The sequence below is a fragment of the Entelurus aequoreus genome, linkage group LG11, assembly GCF_033978785.1.
Source record: "Entelurus aequoreus isolate RoL-2023_Sb linkage group LG11, RoL_Eaeq_v1.1, whole genome shotgun sequence".
Taxonomy (NCBI): Eukaryota; Metazoa; Chordata; class Actinopteri; order Syngnathiformes; family Syngnathidae; genus Entelurus; species Entelurus aequoreus.
This window is the reverse complement of record NC_084741.1, coordinates 3,557,011-3,578,548: the sequence shown is the minus strand read 5'-3', so window position 1 is coordinate 3,578,548 and position 21,538 is coordinate 3,557,011. Positions and strand designations below refer to the sequence as shown.

The 21,538-nt window shown below is 36.5% G+C and overlaps 2 protein-coding genes and 1 long non-coding RNA gene across 5 annotated transcripts in view; 2 read left to right on the top strand and 1 right to left on the bottom strand.

Annotated features, from left to right (window-relative positions):
* akirin1 (akirin 1) overlaps positions 1–8,207 on the top strand; it is a 41,400-nt gene extending 33,193 nt beyond the window's left edge. Inside the window, exons 2-5 of the mRNA XM_062062294.1 lie at positions 486–632; positions 3,408–3,536; positions 3,614–3,685; positions 7,998–8,207. Coding sequence (XP_061918278.1) covers positions 486–632; positions 3,408–3,536; positions 3,614–3,685; positions 7,998–8,008 — 359 coding nt within the window. The 3' untranslated portion in view covers positions 8,009–8,207. The remainder of the gene's footprint in view (positions 1–485; positions 633–3,407; positions 3,537–3,613; positions 3,686–7,997) is intronic.
* Positions 469–21,538, bottom strand: part of LOC133659696 (uncharacterized) — an 87,324-nt gene continuing 66,254 nt past the window's right edge. The window contains exon 3 of the long non-coding RNA XR_009827704.1: positions 469–717. This is a non-coding gene — a long non-coding RNA (uncharacterized LOC133659696). The remainder of the gene's footprint in view (positions 718–21,538) is intronic.
* Positions 10,893–21,538, top strand: part of rhbdl2 (rhomboid, veinlet-like 2 (Drosophila)) — a 55,972-nt gene continuing 45,326 nt past the window's right edge. The window contains exons 1-2 of one of the 3 annotated variants that reach the window (XM_062062290.1): positions 10,893–11,491; positions 18,388–18,608. In XM_062062290.1, the coding sequence (XP_061918274.1) occupies positions 18,390–18,608 (219 nt within the window). In that variant the 5' untranslated portion in view covers positions 10,893–11,491; positions 18,388–18,389. The remainder of the gene's footprint in view (positions 11,492–18,387; positions 18,609–21,538) is intronic. The other 2 variants (XM_062062292.1, XM_062062291.1) reach the window with 2 other exon arrangements.

The window sequence follows — 21,538 nt, the reverse complement described above, 5'->3', positions numbered from 1 at the left end:
CACAAAGAAGGATAAAAACAACTGAAATATTCTTGATTGCTGAAACAAAGTAGATGCGGGAAATATCGCTCAAAGGAAGACATGAAACTGCTACAGGAAAATACCAAAAAAAGAGAAAAAGCCACCAAAATAGGAGCGTGAGACAAGAACTAAAACACTACACACAGAAAAACAACAAAAAACTCAAAATAAGTCAGGGTGTGATGTGACAGGTGGTGACAGTACACCTACTTTGAGACAAGAGCTATAGTGATGCATGCTTGGTTATGCTTTAAGTCATATCCAACAATTGCGACAACGACTTTTTACTGTCAACTGAGTTTTATTTTTGAATGATTTCTGCTGGTGGTGTGCCTCCGCATTTTTTCACCCCAAAAAATGTGCCTTGGCTGAAAAAAGGTTGAAAAACACTGAAAAAAGGTTGAAAAACACTGCCATCGATGTTGGCGACGAGCGTAACAACACCACCTTCTTCTTGCCTACAGAGCAGATCTTCCAGAACCTCCGCCAGGAGTACAGCCGCATCCAGAGGCGGCGGCAGCTGGAGGGGGCCTTCAACCAGACTGAGGCCTGCGGCTCCACCGACGCCCCCAGTCCCACTTCCTCCCTGCACGCCCCCAGCTCTCCACCAGGTGGGAGAAGAACTTGCACTGGAACAGGCTGGGCCTTAAAGGGGAACTGCATTTTGGGGGGAAATTTGGCCTATCATTAACAATCCTGATGAGAGAAAAGAACACCCATGTTTTTAATGCATTCTAACTCGTAAATAAAAGTCAACTAACAATGGGAGTCTAAAAACAATCCAAAAAGCGCCAACAATACCATTTACTAGAGTTGCGGGAAATAATCGATTTTTAGGTGCATCACAATTCATCGATTAGTAAAGGTCAATTGATAATCAATGTATTTATTGTAAATTCAATAATTATTATCATTGCTACCGTATTTCCTTGAATTGGCGCCGGGAATATGGTATTCGCATGCCTCGAATTACAGCCGGGTCAAACTGGTTTCGCAAAATAATTAGCGCATGCTTGGCACTTCCGCCGGGTCAAATATGAGTCATTAAATGACTCCCGCCTCCTGGTGGTAGAGGGCGCTAGTGATCCTTCTTGCGACTGCCGGTACTGCAGAAGACCCGTGCAGCAGAAGACAACCGGCAGCAAGAGTGCGCAGCCATTGTTTGCTTGGACTTTTACCATGGAGGATTACATATCTAAAATAAAACCGTTTTCTAAACTGAACTTTCAATCGAAGCAGGAGGTAATACTTAAAAGGAAGATCTCCATCGAGACAGAGAGACTTTTAAAACTGAAGAAAGATAAAGAAGACTTCTATATCGATGCTTTTCGAGCTGGCATGGACTCATTTATACCTAAAGGTAAGACAATAATAACGTTTTTTTAATTAAATGTGCTTTTCATAATAAGGTAAGCGCCGGAGTGAGAAGAGGTTTTAAAATAATTAGCGCATGCTTGGCCATCCCGCAGGCTTCTGGTAAGCGCCGGAGTAACGGGAGGTTTTAAATTAATTAGCGCCCCTGCGGCTATTCAAGGAAATACGGTATGTTACATAAAATTAAAAACTCTGTAAATCAAAAGGCTCTTAACATGTTATATAATTATTTTGTACTCCCATATCTTAATTATTGTGTTGAAATCTCTGGGGTAACAATTATAAATCAAACATCAACTCTATGTTCGTACTTCAAAAGAAAGCTATTAGAATTGTAAATTAGGCGGCTTATCATGACCATACCAATGCTGTTTATTAAATTAAAAACATTAAAACTGCAGAAGAAAGCCATTTCTGCGTAAATGTCACGAAGTATCCCGCTTGCATTACGCCAAACCGCACAGAGACAAGCCTCAAAACTTCTGGAACAAAGTCATTTGGAGTGATGGCTTTCTTCTGGCGACTCGACCATGCAGCCCATTTTTCTTCAAGCGCCTCCTTATTGTGCATCTTCAAACAGCCACACCACAATTTTTCAGAGAGTCCTGTATTTCAGCTGAGGTTATTTGTGGATTTTTCTTTGCATCTCGAACAATTTTCCTGGCAGTTGTGGCTGAAATCTTTGCTGGTCTACCTGAATCCCTCATGTTCCACTTCTTAATCAGCGTTTGAACACTGCTGATTGGCATTCTCAATTCCTTGGATATCTTTTTATACCCCTTTCCTGTTTTATGCAGTTCAATTACCTTTTCTGGCAGATCCTTTGACAATTATTTTGCCTTCCCCATGACTCAGAATCCAGAAACATGTCTACAGCACTGGATGAAAGATGCAATGGTCTGTCAGAAGCTCAGAAACTCACTGACCTTTTATACACACACATTAATTACAAACAAACAGGTCACAGGTGAGGATTGGAACCTTGATTAGCCATTCAAACCTGTTTGTGTCAACTTTTGTGCATGTTATCAGATCAAAGTCACTGGGGTATGTCAACTTTTGATCAGGGTCATTTGGGTACTTTCTTTTGTCATTTTGATTTAAAAAGAGTAAACACAGTTTGCCAATAAATAGCTTCACATAACCATTAAGCATGAGTGGAAGAAAGGATGTTGTTTTATCATTCATATTCTCTGAAGAATGGCCAAGAAATCATCAATTCTCCCAGGGTATGTAAACTTATGAGCACAACTGTATATTGAGTAGATAACAATAGAAAATAGGTACTCATATAGTAGTACAGTTGGCACAGTACAGTAAATTGACAGTTAATATTTAAACATTTGACATTTCAAACAATTTTGAACAGAAATAGTTCATGCACATTCAGATAAATTCTTCAAAATTACAATAAAATACATTTTGGCCGGGGGCCGGGCTGTATATATGCGCACTAATTGACTGAAAGAGCACGCACTTGGTGCGATGATGTCATGTTATCCATGGAAAAATGTATTTTTAGACCATATGATTTGCCTGAGCGGCTAGGAGACCCCGAGAGTAACAAGCGCTTGCCTTGTTGCCTTTCCATTAAGAACAATAAATTAGTTTTTAGTATAAGTTTGCTGCTTTCAAGAAATGTAATGCCGAGTGCATATCATTATGTCAAGATAATGGCACTAGCATTTACTTCATTTAAGAATATTTTTCAACATATTGAGCAAAAAGGTCTTTTTTTTTTTGTTCTACCAAGAAAAGTGCACTTGTTATTAGTGAGAATATACTTATTTTAAGCTATTTTTGGGTTCATTGAGGTTAGCTAATTTTACTTGTTTTGTAAAGTCTTGACAAGCCAAATTTTCTTGTTCTATTGGCAGATCATTCTGCTTAGTTCAAATAAAATACCCCTCATTTTTGTATTTTTTTTTCTTGTTTTTGATTCATTCATTAATTGGGGCACTCTCATGAGAATAAATCTGATTGGTTGACGTCAACAAATGTTGTCCTCCCAGGTGCCTCGAGACGGGACCAGCCGTCGTTCACGCTCAAGCAGGTGAGCTACCTGTGCGAGCGCCTGCTCAAAGACCACGAGGAGAAGATCCGGGAGGAGTACGAACAGATCCTTAACACAAAACTGGCAGGTAATGGCCACCAAAACGTCCCTTTTGGTCCAGTGGTGTTTATGTCACGCTAAAAACGTGTCCTCTTGTCCTTGCAGAGCAATATGAATCGTTTGTGAAATTCACACAAGATCAGATCATGCGAAGATACGGCGCTCGGCCCGCCAGCTGTAAGTAAACCGCCATTTCCTCTTCTCTCTTTTAAGTGCAGAGGTGGGTAGTAACGCACTATATTTACTACGTTACATCTACTTGAGTAACTTTTGGGATACATTGTACTTCTAAGAGTAGTTTTAATGCAACATACTTTTACTTGAGTATATTTATAGAGAAGACACGCTACTTTTACTGTGCTCCATTTATCTACATTCAGCTCGCTACTCGCTACTGATTTTTATCCATCTGTTAATGCACGCTTTGTTTTTTTGGTTTGTTAGACAGACCTTCAAAATAGGATCTATCGCATGCCTGCATTTCACCAATCCAATACTGTCACTGGTGACGTTTAACTCCGTTTCACCAATCAGATGCAGTCACTGGTGACGTTTGACTCCGTTTCACCAATCAAATGCAGTCACTGGTGACGTTTGACTCCGTTTCACCAATCAAATGCAGTCACTGGTGACGTTTGACTCCGTTTCACCAATCAGATGCAGTCACTGGTGACGTTTGACTCCGTTTCACCAATCAGATGCAGTCACTGGTGACGTTTGACTCCGTTTCACCAATCAGATGCAGTCACTGGTGACGTTTGACTCCGTTTCACCAATCAGATGCAGTCACTGGTGACGTTTGACTCCGTTTCACCAATCAGATGCAGTCACTGGTGACGTTTGACTCCGTTTCACCAATCAGATACAGTCACTGGTGACGTTTGACTCCGTTTCACCAATCAAATGCAGTCACTGGTGACGTTTGACTCCGTTTCACCAATCAAATGCAGTCACTGGTGACGTTTGACTCCGTTTCACCAATCAGATGCAGTCACTGGTGACGTTTGACTCCGTTTCACCAATCAAATGCAGTCACTGGTGACGTTTGACTCCGTTTCACCAATCAGATGCAGTCACTGGTGACGTTTGACTCCGTTTCACCAATCACATGCAGTCACTGGTGACGCTTGACTCCGTTTCACCAATCAAATGCAGTCACTGGTGACGTTTGACTCCGTTTCACCAATCAGATGCAGTTACTGGTGACGTTTGACTCCGTTTCACCAATCAAATGCAGTCACTGGTGACGTTTGACTCCGTTTCACCAATCAGATGCAGTCACTGGTGACGTTTGACTCCGTTTCACCAATCAGATGCAGTCACTGGTGACGTTTGACTCCGTTTCACCAATCAGATGCAGTCACTGGTGACGTTTGACTCCGTTTCACCAATCAGATGCAGTCACTGGTGACGTTTGACTCCGTTTCACCAATCAGATGCAGTCACTGGTGACGTTTGACTCCGTTTCACCAATCAGATGCAGTCACTGGTGACGTTTGACTCCGTTTCACCAATCAAATAGTCACTGGTGACGTTTGACTCCGTTTCACCAATCAAATGCAGTCACTGGTGACGTTTGACTCCGTTTCACCAATCAGATGCAGTCACTGGTGACGTTTGACTCCGTTTCACCAATCAGATGCAGTCACTGGTGACGTTTGACTCCGTTTCACCAATCAGATGCAGTCACTGGTGACGTTTGACTCCGTTTCACCAATCAAATGCAGTCACTGGTGACGTTTGACTCCGTTTCACCAATCAGATGCAGTCACTGGTGACGTTTGACTCCGTTTCACCAATCAGATGCAGTCACTGGTGACGTTCGACTCCGTTTCACCAATCAAATGCAGTCACTGGTGACGTTTGACTCCGTTTCACCAATCAAATGCAGTCACTGGTGACGTTTGACTCCATTTCACCAATCAAATACAGTCACTGGTGACGTTTGACTCCGTTTCACCAATGAAATGCAGTCACTGGTGACGTTTGACTCCGTTTCACCAATGAAATGCAGTCACTGGTGATGTTTGACTCCGTTTCACCAATCAGATGCAGTCACTGGTGACGTTTGACTCCGTTTCACCAATCAGATGCAGTCACTGGTGACGTTTGACTCCGTTTCACCAATCAGATACAGTCACTGGTGACGTTTGACTCCGTTTCACCAATCAAATGCAGTCACTGGTGACGTTTGACTCCGTTTCACCAATCAAATGCAGTCACTGGTGACGTTTGACTCCGTTTCACCAATCAAATGCAGTCACTGGTGACGTTTGACTCCGTTTCACCAATCAAATGCAGTCACTGGTGACGTTTGACTCCGTTTCACCAATCAAATGCAGTCACTGGTGACGTTTGACTCCGTTTCACCAATCAGATGCAGTCACTGGTGACGTTTGACTCCGTTTCACCAATCAGATGCAGTCACTGGTGACGTTTGACTCCGTTTCACCAAACAGATGCAGTCACTGGTGACGTTTGACTCCGTTTCACCAATCAGATGCAGTCACTGGTGACGTTTGACTCCGTTTCACCAAACAAATACAGTCACTGGTGACGTTTGACTCCGTTTCACCAATCAGATGCAGTCACTGGTGACGTTTGACTCCGTTTCACCAAACAAATACAGTCACTGGTGACGTTTGACTCCGTTTCACCAATCAAATGCAGTCACTGGTGACGTTTGACTCCGTTTCACCAATCAAATGCAGTCACTGGTGACGTTTGACTCCGTTTCACCAATCAGATGCAGTCACTGGTGACGTTTGACTCCGTTTCACCAATCAAATGCAGTCACTGGTGACGTTTGACTCCGTTTCACCAATCAGATGCAGTCACTGGTGACGTTTGACTCCGTTTCACCAATCACATGCAGTCACTGGTGACGCTTGACTCCGTTTCACCAATCAAATGCAGTCACTGGTGACGTTTGACTCCGTTTCACCAATCAGATGCAGTTACTGGTGACGTTTGACTCCGTTTCACCAATCAAATGCAGTCACTGGTGACGTTTGACTCCGTTTCACCAATCAGATGCAGTCACTGGTGACGTTTGACTCCGTTTCACCAATCAGATGCAGTCACTGGTGACGTTTGACTCCGTTTCACCAATCAGATGCAGTCACTGGTGACGTTTGACTCCGTTTCACCAATCAAATGCAGTCACTGGTGACGTTTGACTCCGTTTCACCAATCAGATGCAGTCACTGGTGACGTTTGACTCCGTTTCACCAATCAAATAGTCACTGGTGACGTTTGACTCCGTTTCACCAATCAAATGCAGTCACTGGTGACGTTTGACTCCGTTTCACCAATCAGATGCAGTCACTGGTGACGTTTGACTCCGTTTCACCAATCAGATGCAGTCACTGGTGACGTTTGACTCCGTTTCACCAATCAGATGCAGTCACTGGTGACGTTCGACTCCGTTTCACCAATCAGATGCAGTCACTGGTGACGTTTGACTCCGTTTCACCAATCAGATGCAGTCACTGGTGACGTTTGACTCCGTTGCACCAATCAAACAGAGCCAGGCGGTCACATGATTAACAGCACATAAAGTTTCAGCTGCAAACAACAACAAGCTAAAGCTTACATGAACTCAACGTCAAATTTGAGGAAGCACATGGCGGTAAGTAACGTTAGTAGATATTTTGGCTGTCACCATAGGCTGATATTAGCTTCCCTGCTATGAATCACTGTCAAATGTACATTGTGTGGGGACATTTATTAACGCACTGCAGCCTCATAGACAGAAGACAGAGACACACACACACACACACACACACACACACACACACACACGCACAGTCGCACACACACACACGCATGCATACAAACACCAATCAGAACTGCACAGTGTGTTCTCAGGTGCAGCCCACACCTATCAGTTTATGGTTTGCTTAAAGACTAACTTGTTATTTTCCTTTGTAATATCTGCCTACTGAGCCTATGGTGCTGTTAAGTTATTGTGGCTCAATTTGCCTTCATTTGTTTTATGTTAATGTATTATTATTTAATATATAGTATTGTTTTAGTTGCTTAAGAGATATTCCTGGCTCTGAATTTGCTCATTGCTATTTTTATGTTTTTGAGCATTATTTGTTGCCGTCATCATTCAACGAACAGGTTACTCATCAGTTACTCAGTACTTGAGTAGTTTTTTCACAACATACTTTTTACTTTTACTCAAGTAAATATTTGGGTGACTACTCCTTACTTTTACTTGGGTAATAAATCTCTAAAGTAACAGTACTCTTACTCGAGTACAATTTCTGGCTACTCTACCCACCTCTGTTTAAGTGCGATTGAAGGCCTCAATAGAGTGTGAATGTTGTCTGTGTTGGCCCTGTGATGAGGCGGCGACTTGTCCAGGGTGTACCCCGCCTTCCGCCCGAATGCAGCTGAGATAGGCTCCAGCGACCCCAAAAAGGGACAAGTGGTAGAAAATGGATGGATGCTAACTTTTCTTTGTTTTTTTTCTTGTTAGACGTCTCCTGAACTCGACGAGATTCCACTGGCTTCCTCTCTCTTTCTGTCACAAGCTGGCTGCCCTTATACGGCCCTTCTACCACTTCTTGTTTTTACCAGCACACACACACACACACACACACACACACACACACACACACACACACACACACACACAGTGCCATGGTTTATCTGCTTTGTATCCAAAACTATTGCTGCTGGCCAAAACCTTTCAAAGAAATGTTGAGAGACGATCTCGTTATGTTATGAAGCCCCGCCCCCTCCTCCCTCCAGCCCTCCCTTGATATTTTTTTGTTCTTATTTTCCCTCTGCAAATCCCTTCTTCCCCTCTGGCCCCGGGCACTGTAGAATAAAACGCTTCTTCCTGGCTCATGTGATGATTCTGTGTAACCTTTTTTGAGCAGCTGTGATGAAACGCTCCTCACTCACGTCCAACCCGGCTCACGACTCCTAACCTGACAGTTTTCTTTTTTTCTTTTGTTTTTTCCCCGCTCCCTTTTGATGAAAAAATAAAAGTCCTGTGATTGAAAAAAATATATATATACATATGCCAGGAATTTTCTCTTTTTTTTCATATGTACATACAGTAGGCAAAGTTGCATTTTTGCCTAATTTCTGTGAGAATCCTGCAAGTGACGGGGACTATCCAGGACCAGCTGCAGTGTCCTCCACAACCACCAGGGGTCCTCTGTGAGCAGATAATACTGTGTAGCATGTCTTTACACACGCTTTGAGTGATGAGGCAAAAACTAGCCCAGACCCACTGTATATGTTTTATTACAGGAAAAATGTGATGCAATAAGCCTTCATTCAGGTTTTTATTACTTTTGTTTTGTTTTTAGAGGCATATTTTTACACTATTTTGACCTTATTATTTTGGAACAGCTCCAGTTTTAACCCACATTATCATTGTATCCTTTGTAACTCACTTCCGGGGGGGTGGTATAGCTCGGTTGGTAGAGTGGCCGAGCAACTTGAAGGTTCCAGGTTCAATCCCCGCTTCTGCCATCCTAGTCACTGCCATCGTGCCCTTGGGCAAGACTCTTTACCCACCTGCTCCCAGTGCCACCCACACTGGTTTAAATGTAACTTAGATATTGGGTTTCACAATGTAAAGCCCTTTGAGTCACTAGAGAAAAGCGCTATATAAATATAATTCACTTCACATAAGGTCCAATAGGATCATTACAACGGGTGCACATTCAATTCACATCAATTCTAAAAAGATGTAAAAAATATTTAATTAAATGTTTGTAGGCCATCTCCCTGCAACCAGAAGGAGCTTTTCTAACCTGAAACCTGTTTTGAATTAGTTTCATTTATTTTTAAAAATACAAGTAATTTTATTAAAAAATATTTTTTTCTACACCAAATGACACATTGTGAAAATCGTTTTGAAGGGAGAATCAATTCTGAATCGAATTGTCACCCCAAAAATCGGATTTGTTAAGTGCCCAAAAATTCCTGACATACAGAATAATCTTAAAAATAATTCAATGCAATTTTATTTAAAAAAAATTATGACAAAATATTAGCATACCTAACCAAAATGTACAGTAATGAGGTGTTTATATTAAGTTAAAGAAAATAACTATATAATTTATACCAGGGGTCACCAACGCGGTGCCCGCGGGCACCAGGTAGCCCGTAAGGACCAGATGAGTAGCCCGCTGACCTGTTCGAAAAATAGCTCAAATAGCAGCACTTACCAGTGAGCTGCCTCTATTTTTTAAATTGTATTTATTTACTAGCAAGCTGGTCTCACTTTGCCTGACATTTTTAATTCTAAGAGAGACAAAACTCAAATAGAATTTGAAAATCCAAGAAAATATTTTAAAGACTTGTTGAAATAAATTCATAAATTGTTTTATTTTGCTTCTTATAATTTTCAGAAAGGCAATTTTAGAGAAAAAATACAACCTTAAAAATGATTTTTAGGATTTTTAAACACATATACCTTTTTACCTTTTAATTTCCTTCCTCTTCTTTCCTGACAATTTAAATCAATGCTCAAGTAAATTTATTTTTTTAATTGTAAAGAGTAATAAATACATTTTAATTTAATTCTTCATTTTAGCTTCTGTTTTTTCGACGAAGAATATTTGTGAAATATTTCTTCAAACTTATGATTAAAATTCAAAAAAATTATTCTGGCAAATCTAGAAAATCTGTGGAATCAAATTTAAATCTTATTTCAAAGTCTTTTGAATTTATTTTAAAATTTTTGTTCTGGAAAATCTAGAAGAAATAATGATTTGTTTTTGTTAGAAATATAGCTTGGCCCAATTTGTTATATATTCTAACAAAGTGTAGATTGGATTTTAACCTATTTAAAACATGTCATCAAAATTCTAAAATTAATCTTAATCAGGAAAAGTTACTAATGATGTTGGCCCTGCGATGAGGTGGCGACTTGTCCAGAGTGTACCCCGCCTTCCGCCCGATTGTAGCTGAGATAGGCTCCAGCGACCCCGAAGGGAATAAGCGGTAGAAAATGGATGGATGGATGGGTTCCATAAATTATTTTTTTTATTTTTTCAAAAAGATTCGAGTTAGCTAGTTTTTCTCTTCTTTTTTTCGGTTGAATTTTGAATTTTAAAGAGTCGAAATTGAAGATAAACTATGTTTCAAAATTTAATTGTCATTTTTTTTCGTGTTTTCTCCTCTTTTCAACCGTTCAATTAAGTGTGAATATCATTAATTTTTAATAACAGAGTTAAAGGTAAATTGAGCAAATTGGCTATTTCTGGCAATTTATTTAAGTGTGTATCAAACTGGTAGCCCTTCGCATTAATCACTACCCAAGAAGTAGCTCTTGCTTTCAAAAACGTTGGTGACCCCTGATTTATACAAATGTATTAGTACACTTTCTCAACGAGCAAATATAAAAGGATATAAATGTTGGTAAATCTGGTCTTCGGTGCCCCCGTGTGGCCTGTGGGCGTAACAACATGATCCTGTACTATTTAAGGTGGCATGAAGTGACGTCATCCATACAGTGACCTGAGGATGTTTGCTGTCTGGCTGATGTTTCATCCGGGCGGAGACGGTGTGGAAAACAAGCCTACCTGAGTGCTCCTGTGGTGGTGACGTCACCGCTCTCAGGTGTGGCACGGGGTGCTAAGACTAAGAGAGAGACAGGTAAATCCTCCTCGGTTGTTCGGACATTAAAAGGAAATAAGACAAATATTTTTAGGACGGTCCGGAAGTCGCTTGATTTGTTGTTTTAGTGGCCGGAAGGAAGTTTGCATGGTAACAAAGACCTTGCGGGACTATAATTATCTTCAAAAGTCGTCCAAATGGGAGGTTAAGTCAGTAAAAAACACCGCCGATTGCCTTGTGGTGCCATGGAGGTTCTGTGCTGAGCAACACGGCCAAGAAGAAGCATCTTTAAAAGCACAATTTGGTCGTTTGTGATCAATCGACTTGTCACTCAGTAGAGGTGTCGGGTCGATACAAGCTAGGCGGGAAGACTTCCGGTTGAAGGCAAAGGTAAGTTGAGCTAATTTCATTGTTGTTAAATCTTGTAGTTTTTAAATGTTACTTTTTTTTATCCGAATTACATGAGTTGTTTTGTCACAAAGTGTTTAGAAACGGATATGTGGTTAGTAGCAAACATTGGAAACAAGAAGTTAGCTTTTGTGTTTTACACCGTGCTTTATAAAGATGTTTTTACGTTTTATAAAATGTATTCATGTTACCCTTTTTTAAATCTGAAGTTTTTTGGTAAAAAAAAAAAATGGGAAAGCACAGAAAACATTGTAAACAAGAAGTTAACTTTTGTGTTTTGCATCATGTTTTCTTAAGATGTATATAAAGCTTGTTGACGTTTTTACATTTTCTAAAATGTATTGATTTTATCCTTTTTTAAATACGGAGTTTTTTGGTAAAAAAATGTGGAGATTTCTTTTAGATTTCACAGAAAACATTGTAAACAAGAAGTTAGCTTTTGTGTTTTACACTGTGCTTTCTTAAGATGTATACAAAGCTTGTTGACGTTTTTACTATATTATATTTTCTATAATGTATTGATTTGATCCATTTTTAAATCTGAAGTTTTTTGGTAAAAAAATTTAAAACACAGAAAACAAGAAGTTAGCTTTTGTGTTTTACACCATGCTTTTTTAAGATGTATAAAAAGAGTGTTGATGTTTTTACATTTTCTAAAATGTATTGATTTTATCCTTTTTTAAAACTGAAGTTTTTTGGTAAAAAAATGTGAAAACACAAAAAACATTGAAACAAGAAGTTAGCTTTTGAGTTTTACATCATGTTTTCTTTAGATGTAAGTTAAAAAAAAAAAAAAAGAGCTTCTTAACGTTTTTACTTTTTATAAAATGCATTAATTTTATACTTTTTAAATCCGAACTTTTTTAGTTAAAAAAAAATGTGGAGATTTTATTTTATTTTACAGAAAACATTGTAAACAACGTTAGCTTTTGTGTTTTACACCGTACTTTATTAAGATGTATAAAAAGCTTGACGTTTATACATTTTCTAAAATTTATTGATTTTATCCTTATTTAAATCCAAAGTTTTTTGCACAGAAAACATTCTAAACAAGATTAGCTTTTGTGTTTTACAATATGCTTTCCTAAGGTTTATAAAAAGCTCATTGATGTGTTTACATTTTTAAAAATGTATTGATTTTATCCTTATTTAAATCCAAAGTTTTTTGGTAAAAAATTGAGATTTTTTTTTCCACAGAAACATTGTAAACAAGAAGTTAGCTTTTGTGTTTTACATCTTGCTTTCTTAAGCTGTATAAAAAGCTTGTTGATGTTTTTACATTTCCTAAATTTATTGATTTTATCCTTTTTTAAATCCGAATTTTTTTGGTAATAAATGTGGAGATTTTTTTTAGATTTCACAGAAAACATTGTAAACAAGAAGTCAGCTTTTGTGTTTTACATCATGTTTTCTTTTGATGTATAAAAAGCTTGATGTTTTTACATTTTCTAAAATTTATTGATTTTCTCCTTTTATTTTAAATCCGAAGTTTTTTGGTTAAAAAAAAAAAGTGGAGATTTTTTTAGATTTTACAGAAAATATTGTAAACAAGAAGTTAGCTTTCGGGTTTCACACCATGCTTTCTTAAGATGTAAAAAAGCTTGTTGACGTTTTTACATTTTCTAAAATTGATTGATTTTATCAATTTTCATCCTTTTTTAAATCTTTTAAGTTTTTTGGTAAAAAATGTGGAGATTTTTTTTTTAGATTCCACAGAAAATATTGTAAAGAAGAAGTTAGCGATTGTGTTTTACACCATACTTTCCTAAGATGTATCAAAGGCTTGTTGACGTTTTTACATTTTCTAAAATTTATTGACCTTAACCTTTTTTAAATCCGAAGTTTTCTGGTAAAAAATGTGGAGATTTTTTTAGATTTCTCAGAAAACATTGTAAACAAGAAGTTAGCTTTTGTGTTTTACATCATGTTTTCTTTTTATGTATAAAAAGGTTGTTGATGTTTTTACATTTTCTAAAATGTATTGATTTTATCCTTTTATTTTAAATCAGAAGTTTTTTGGTTAAAAAAAAAAAATTGGAGATTTTTTTAGATTTTACAGAAAACATTGTAAACAAGAAGTTAGCTTTCATGTTTCACACCATGCTTTCTTAAGATGCATACAAAGCTTGTTGACGTTTTTACATTTTCTAAAATGTATTCATGTTATCCTTTTTTAAATCTGAAGTTTTTTGGTAAAAAATTTGAAGATTTTTTTAGATTTCACAGAAAACATTGTAAAGAAGAAGTTAGCTTTTGTGTTTTACATCATGCTTTTTTTAAGATGTATAAAAAGATTGTTGATGTTTTTACATTTTCTAAAATGTCTTGATTTTATCCTTTTTTTAAATCTGAAGTTATTTGGTAAAAAATGTGAAAGCACAGAAAACATTGTAAACAAGAAGTTAGCTTTTGTGTTTTACACTGTGCTTCCTTAAGATGTATACAAAGCTTGTTGACGTTTTTACTATATTATATTTTCTAAAATGTATTGATTTTATCCATTTTGAAATCTGAAGTTTTTTGGTAAAACATTTGAAAAAACAGAAAACATTGTAAACAAGAAGTTAGCTTTTGTGTTTTACATCATGTTTTCTTTTGATGTATAAAAAGGTTGTTGATGTTTTTACATTTTCTAAAATGTATTGATTGTATCCTTTTATTTTAAATCCGAAGTTTTTTGGTAAAAAAAAAAAAAGTGGAGATTTTTTTAGATTTTACAGAAAACATTGTAAACAAGAAGTTAGCTTTTGAGTTTTACATCATGTTTTCTTTAGCTGTAAGTAAAAAAAAAAAAAAAAGAGCTTGTTAACGTTTTTACTTTTTATAAAATGTATTGATTCGATTCTTTTTTACATCCGGATTTTTTTTGGTAAAAATGTGGAGATTTTTTTTTCTTCACAGAAAAATTGTAAACAAGAAGTTAGCTTTTGTTTTACATCATGTTTTCTTTAGATGTAAAAAAAAAGTTTGACGTTTTTACTTTTTCTAAAATGTATCAATTGTATCCTTTTATTTTAAATCGGAATTTTTTTGGTTAAAAAAAAATGTGGAGATTTTTTTAGATTTTACAGAAAACATTGTAAACAAGAAGTTAGCTTTTGTGTTTCACACCATCCTTTCTTAAGATGTATAAAAAGCTTGTTGACGTTTTTACATTTTCTAAAATTGATTGATTTTATCAATTTTCATCCTTTTTTAAATCTAAGTTTTTGGGTAAAAAATGTGGAGATTTTTTTTAGATTCCACAGAAAATATTGTAAAGAAGAAGTTAGCGATTGTGTTTTACACCATGCTTTCCTAAGATGTATCAAAGGCTTGTTGACGTTTTTACATTTTCTAAAATTTATTGACTTAATCCTTTTTTAAATCCGAAGTTTCTGGTAAAAAATGTGGAGATTTTTTTTAGATTTCTCAGAAAACATTGTAAACAAGAAGTTAGCTTTTGGGTTTTACATCATGCTTTCTTAAGATTTGTAAAAAGCTTGTTGACGTTTTTACATTTTCTAAAATGTATAGATTTTATCCATTTTCATTCTTTTTTAAATCCTAAGTTTTTTGGTTATAAATGTGGAGATTTTTTTAGATTTCACAGAAAACATTGTAAACAAGAAGTTAGCTTTCGTGTTTTACATCATGCTTTATTAAGATGTATAAAAAGCTTGTTGACGTTTTTACATTTTCTAAAATTGATTGATTTTATCAATTTTCATCCTTTTTTAAATCTAAGTTTTTGGGTAAAAAATGTGGAGATTTTTTTTAGATTCCACAGAAAATATTGTAAAGAAGAAGTTAGCGATTGTGTTTTACACCATGCTTTCCTAAGATGTATCAAAGGCTTGTTGACGTTTTTACATTTTCTAAAATTTATTGACTTAATCCTTTTTTAAATCCGAAGTTTCTGGTAAAAAATGTGGAGATTTTTTTTAGATTTCTCAGAAAACATTGTAAACAAGAAGTTAGCTTTTGGGTTTTACATCATGCTTTCTTAAGATTTGTAAAAAGCTTGTTGACGTTTTTACATTTTCTAAAATGTATAGATTTTATCCATTTTCATTCTTTTTTAAATCCTAAGTTTTTTGGTTATAAATGTGGAGATTTTTTTAGATTTCACAGAAAACATTGTAAACAAGAAGTTAGCTTTCGTGTTTTACATCATGCTTTATTAAGATGTATAAAAAGCTTGTTGACGTTTTTACATTTTCTAAAATTGATTGATTTTATCCATTTTCATCCTTTTTTAAATCTAAGTTTTTGGGTAAAAAATGTGGAGATTTTTTTTAGATTCCACAGAAAATATTGTAAAGAAGAAGTTAGCGATTGTGTTTTACACCATGCTTTCCTACGATGTATCAAAGGCTTGTTGACGTTTTTACATTTTCTAAAATTTATTGATTTTATCTTTTTTTAAATCCGAAGTTTACTGGTAAAAAATGTGGAGATTTTTTTAGATTTCTCAGAAAACATTGTAAACAAGAAGTTAGCTTTTGTGTTTTACATCATGCTTTCTTAAGATTTGTAAAAAGCTTGTTGACGATTTTACATTTTCTAAAATGTATAGATTTTATCCATTTTCATTCTTTTTTAAATCCTAAGTTTTTTGGTTATAAATGTGGAGATTTTTTTAGATTTCACAGAAAACATTGTAAACAAGAAGTTAGCTTTCGTGTTTTACATCATGCTTTATTAAGATGTATAAAAAGCTTGTTGACATTTTTACATTTTCTAAAATGTCTTGATTTCATCCATTTTTAAATCTGAAGTTTTTTGGTAAAAAAATGGGAAAACATTGGAAACAAGAAGTTAGCTTTTGTGTTTTACATCATGCTTTTTTAAGATGTATAAAAAGCTTGTTGACATTTTTACATTTTCTAAAATTGATTGATTTTTTCAATGTTCATCCTTTTTTTAAATCGTAAGTTTTTTGGTAAAAAATGTGGAGATTTTTTTTTTAGATTCCACAGAAAATATTGTAAAGTAGAAGTTAGCGATTGTGTTTTACACCATGCTTTCCTACGATGTATCAAAGGCTTGTTGACGTTTTTACATTTTCTAAAATTTATTGATTTTATCTTTTTTTAAATCCAAAGTTTTCTGGTAAAAAATGTGGAGATTTTTTTAGATTTCTCAGAAAACATTGTAAACAAGAAGTTAGCTTTTGTGTTTTACATCATGCTTTCTTAAGATTTGTAAAAAGCTTGTTGATGTTTTTACATTTTCTAAAATTTATTGATTTTATCCATTTTCATCCTTTTTTAAATTCAAAGTTTTTTGGTAAAAAATGTGGAGATTTTTTTAGATTTCACAGAAACATTGTAAACAAGAAGTTAGCTTTTGTGTTTTACATCATGCTTTCTTAAGATGTATAAAAAGCTTGTTGACGTTTTTTAATTTTCTAAAGTTTATTGATTTTATCCATTTTCATTATATTTTAAATCCAAAGTTTTTTGGTTATAAATGTGGAGATTTTTTTTTATTTCACAGAAACATTGTAAACAAGAAGTTAGCTTTTGTGTTTTACATCATGCTTTTTTAAGATGTATGAAAAGCTTGTTGACGTTTTTACATTTTCTAAAATTGATTGATTTTATCAATTTTCATCCTTTTTTAGATCCCAAGTTTTTTGGTAAAAAATGTGGAGATTTTTTTTTTAGATTCCACAGAAAATATTGTAAAGAAGAAGTTAGCGATTGTGTTTTACACCATGCTTTCCTAAGATGTATCAAAGGCTTGTTGACGTTTTTACATTTTCTAAAATTTATTGACTTAATCCTTTTTTAAATCCAAAGTTTTCTGGTAAAAAATGTGGAGATTTTTTTAGATTTCTCAGAAAACATTGTAAACAAGAAGTTAGCCTTTTTGTTTCACACCATCCTTTCTTAAGATGTATAAAAAAGCTTGTTGACGTTTTTACATTTTCTAAAATGTATAGATTTTATCCATTTTCATTCTTTTTCAAATCCTAAGTTTTTTGGTTATAAATGTGGAGATTTTTTTAGATTCCACAGAAAACATTGTAAACAAGAAGTTAGCTTTCGTGTTTTACACCATGCTTTATTAAGATGTATAAAAAGCTTGTTGACATTTTTACATTTTCTAAAATGTCTTGATTTTATCCATTTTTAAATCTGAAGTTTTTTGGTAAAAAAAATGGGAAAACATTGGAAACAAGAAGTTAGCTTTTGTGTTTTACATCATGCTTTTTTAAGATGTATAAAAAGCTTGTTGACGTTTTTACATTTTCTAAAATTGATTGATTTTTTCAATTTTCATCCTTTTTTTAAATCGTAAGTTTTTTGGTAAAAAATGTGGAGATTTTTTTTTTAGATTCCACAGAAAATATTGTAAAGTAGAAGTTAGCGATGGTGTTTTACACCATGCTTTCCTACGATGTATCAAAGGCTTGTTGACGTTTTTACATTTTCTAAAATTTATTGACTTAATCCTTTTTTAAATCCGAAGTTTTCTGGTAAAAAATGTGGATATTTTTTTAGATTTCTCAGAAAACATTGTAAACAAGAAGTTAGCTTTTGTGTTTTACATCATGCTTTCTTAAGATTTGTAAAAAGCTTGTTGACGTTTTTACATTTTGTAAAATTTATTGATTTTATCCATTTCCATCCTTTTTTAAATTCGAAGTTTTTTGGTAAAAAATGTGGAGATTTTTTTTTAGATTTCACAAAAAATATTGTAAACAAAAAGTTAGCGTTTGTGTTTAACACCATGCTTTCCTAAGATGTATAAAAAGCTTGTTGACGTTTTTACATTTCCTAAAATTTATTGATTTTATTCTTTTTTAAATCCGAAGTTTTCTGGTAAAATGTGGAGATTTTTTTAGATTTCACAGAAATTTTAAATTGTGTATTTTCCCCGCCATACAGCCATGGCCGACATGGACCTGGAGCAGCGTGAGCCTTTCCCAGTGGACAATGATGAAGAAAAGCAGGACCGCCCTGACGGGAGGCGGAAGTTGGGATTCTGCGAGAAGTTCCAGCAGACCATCTCCAGGTGGATGCTTCCGGAAGGTTCCCGCAGCTCCTACCTGGAGAGAGCTAACTGCTGCCCGCCTCCCATCTTCATCCTGGTGATCAGCGTGGTGGAGGTGAGGTGTAGACGTACACCACATGTAGGGGTGTAACGGTACACAAAATTTTTGGTTCGGTACGTACCTCGGTTTAGAGGTCACGGTTCGGTTCATTTTCGGTACGGTAAGAAAACAACAAAATATAAATTTTTTGGTTATTTATTTACCAAATTTGTAAACAATGGCTTTATCCTTTTAACATTGGGAACACTATAATAATTATGCCCACGTTAATCAACATTAAACTGCCTCAAGTTGTTGCTCAGATTAAATAAAATAACAAAACTTTTCTTCTACATTAAACAGTTTCAACTCATCATGCTTAATTTATGACAGCATTTGGAAAGCCTGTAGTTGATTTTTATTATGTAAATGTTATATTGTTATCAACATGTGATAGCAGGGACCCTGCCATTCAAAACTAGGCTGCTACATTACTAATGATTCATGTAACTATAGCTGAAAAAATAGTACAATAACAATAGGAGAGACTATTCATCCCTGAACACCATGGAGTTCATGTAGGCTAATGATGCACTTACATTATTATATCAACTATCAGAGACAGAAACTCTTCATTTAAAGGCCTACCGAAATGTCATTTTCTTATTCAAACGGGGATAGCAGGTCCATTCTATGTGTCATACTTGATCATTTCGCGATATTGCCATATTTTTGCTGAAAGGATTTAGTAGAGAACATCGACGATAAAGTTCGCAACTTTTGCTCGCTGATAAAAAAAAAAGCCTTGCCTGTACCGGAAGTAGCGTGACGTCACAGGTTGTGGAGCGCCTCGCATCTGCACATTGTTTACAATCATGGCCGCCAGCAGCGAGAGCGATTCGGACCGAGAAAGCGACGATTTCCCCATTAATTTGAGCGAGGATGAAAGATTTGTGGATGAGGAAAGTGAGAGTGAAGGACTAGAGGGCAGTGGAAGCGATTCAGATAGGGAAGATGCTGTGAGAGGCGGGTGGGACCTGATATTCAGCTGGGAATGACTACAGCAGTAAATAAACACAAGACATATATATACTCTATTAGCCACAACACAACCAGGCTTATATTTAATATGCCACAAATTAATCCCGCATAACAAACACCTCCCCCCTCCCGTCCATATAACCCGCCAATACAACTCAAACACCCGCACAACACACTCAATCCCACAGCCCAAAGTACCGTTCACCTCCGTAAAGTTCATACAGCCCATATATTTCCCCAAAGTTACGTACGTGACATGCACATAGCGGCACGCACGTACGGGCAAGCGATCAAATGTTTGGAAGCCGCAGCTGCGTACTCACGGTAGCGCGTCTGCGCATCCAACTCAAAGTCCTCCTGGTTGTGTTGCTGCGGCCGGCCGCTAATACACCGCTTCCCACCTACAGCTTTCTTCTTTGCTGTCTTCATTGTTCATTAAACAAATGGCAAAAGATTCACCAACACAGATGTCCAGAATACTGGACTTAATAGCTGGCCACAATGCTGTCCCAATATGTCCGCACAATCCGTGACGTCACGCGCAAACGCCATCATACCGAGACGTTTTCAGCAGGATATTTCTCGGGAAATTTAAAATTGCACTTTACTAATCTAACCCGGCCGTATTGGCATGTGTTGCAATGTTAAGATTTCATCATTGATATATAAACTATCAGACTGTGTGGTCGCTAGTAGTGGCTTTCAGTAGGCCTTTAACATACTGTCCTTTTTTACTGCTTCAACACAGAAAAAGGTCAAGTGAAATAACAGACAGACAGGGCTTTGCTGTCCGTAACACACACACACACCGCAAAATGAGCTAACGTTACGCTAAAAGATAATTATCCTTCACCTCAAGCCAGGACTGCGAGCGAGCTGAGCTGCCTTTTATATTTCTAGAAGGTCAACGGGCTCATAGTGATGTTACTATGAGTTGACTGGGAGGTGTTTATTATCATTTGGGGAGAGTCCGCTGCCTGATGTTTACCTGCTAAACACCAATCTGCTGACCCCACCGCAGAAGCACTGACTACATGCGCTCTGAATACGCACTGCTGATTGGCTGTTACCGCTAAGGTTGTAACCAATCAGATGGTTGTGTGGGTGGGACAATGCTGGGTGCTGTGTAGAGGACAGAGGCAGAAAGCAGAGCAGCTTGTTAAGACTTTAGCTTTGGCGGCTACTTAATATGTTCGTGTGGAAGCTCGTTCGGTACACCTCCGAACCGAACCGGAATCCCCGTACCAAAACGGTTCAATACAAATACACGTACCGTCACACCCCTACCAACATGTCTTCTGTGCTGACACCACGGTTGCCTCCCATCAACCACTTCCTTCCTCATTTGCGACTGGTCATTTGTCACATGAGCGGCGGGAGAAAAGTCACATTCTGGCTCACTTCCAGTTTCAACGTTGGTCACATGACACAACCTGCTCATTGAACTTTGTGGATATTATTTAAAAAAAAAAAAAAAAAAAAGTCTTATCACCATACAAAATGGCAGCAACACGTGACAAAGAAGTTGGGAAAGGTGGCAATAAATACTGATAAAGTTGAGGAATGCTCATCAAACACTTATTTGGAACATCCCACAGGTGTGCAGGTTAATTGGGAACAGGTGGGTGCTATGATTGGGTATAAAAACAGCTTCCCAAAAAAATGCTCAGTCTTTCGCAAGAAAGGATGGGGCGAGGTACACCCCTTTGTCCACAACTGCGTGAGCAAATAGTCAAACAGTTTAAGAACAAAGTTTCTCAAAGTGCAATTGCAAGAAATTTAGGGATTTCAACATCTACGCTCCGTAATATCATCAAACGGTTCAGAGAATCTGGAGAAATCACTGCACGTAAGCGGCATGGCCGGAAACCAACATTGAATGACCGTGACCTTCGATCCCTCAGGCGGTTATGCATCAAAAAGCGACATCAGTGTGTAAAGGATATCACCACATGGGCTCAGGA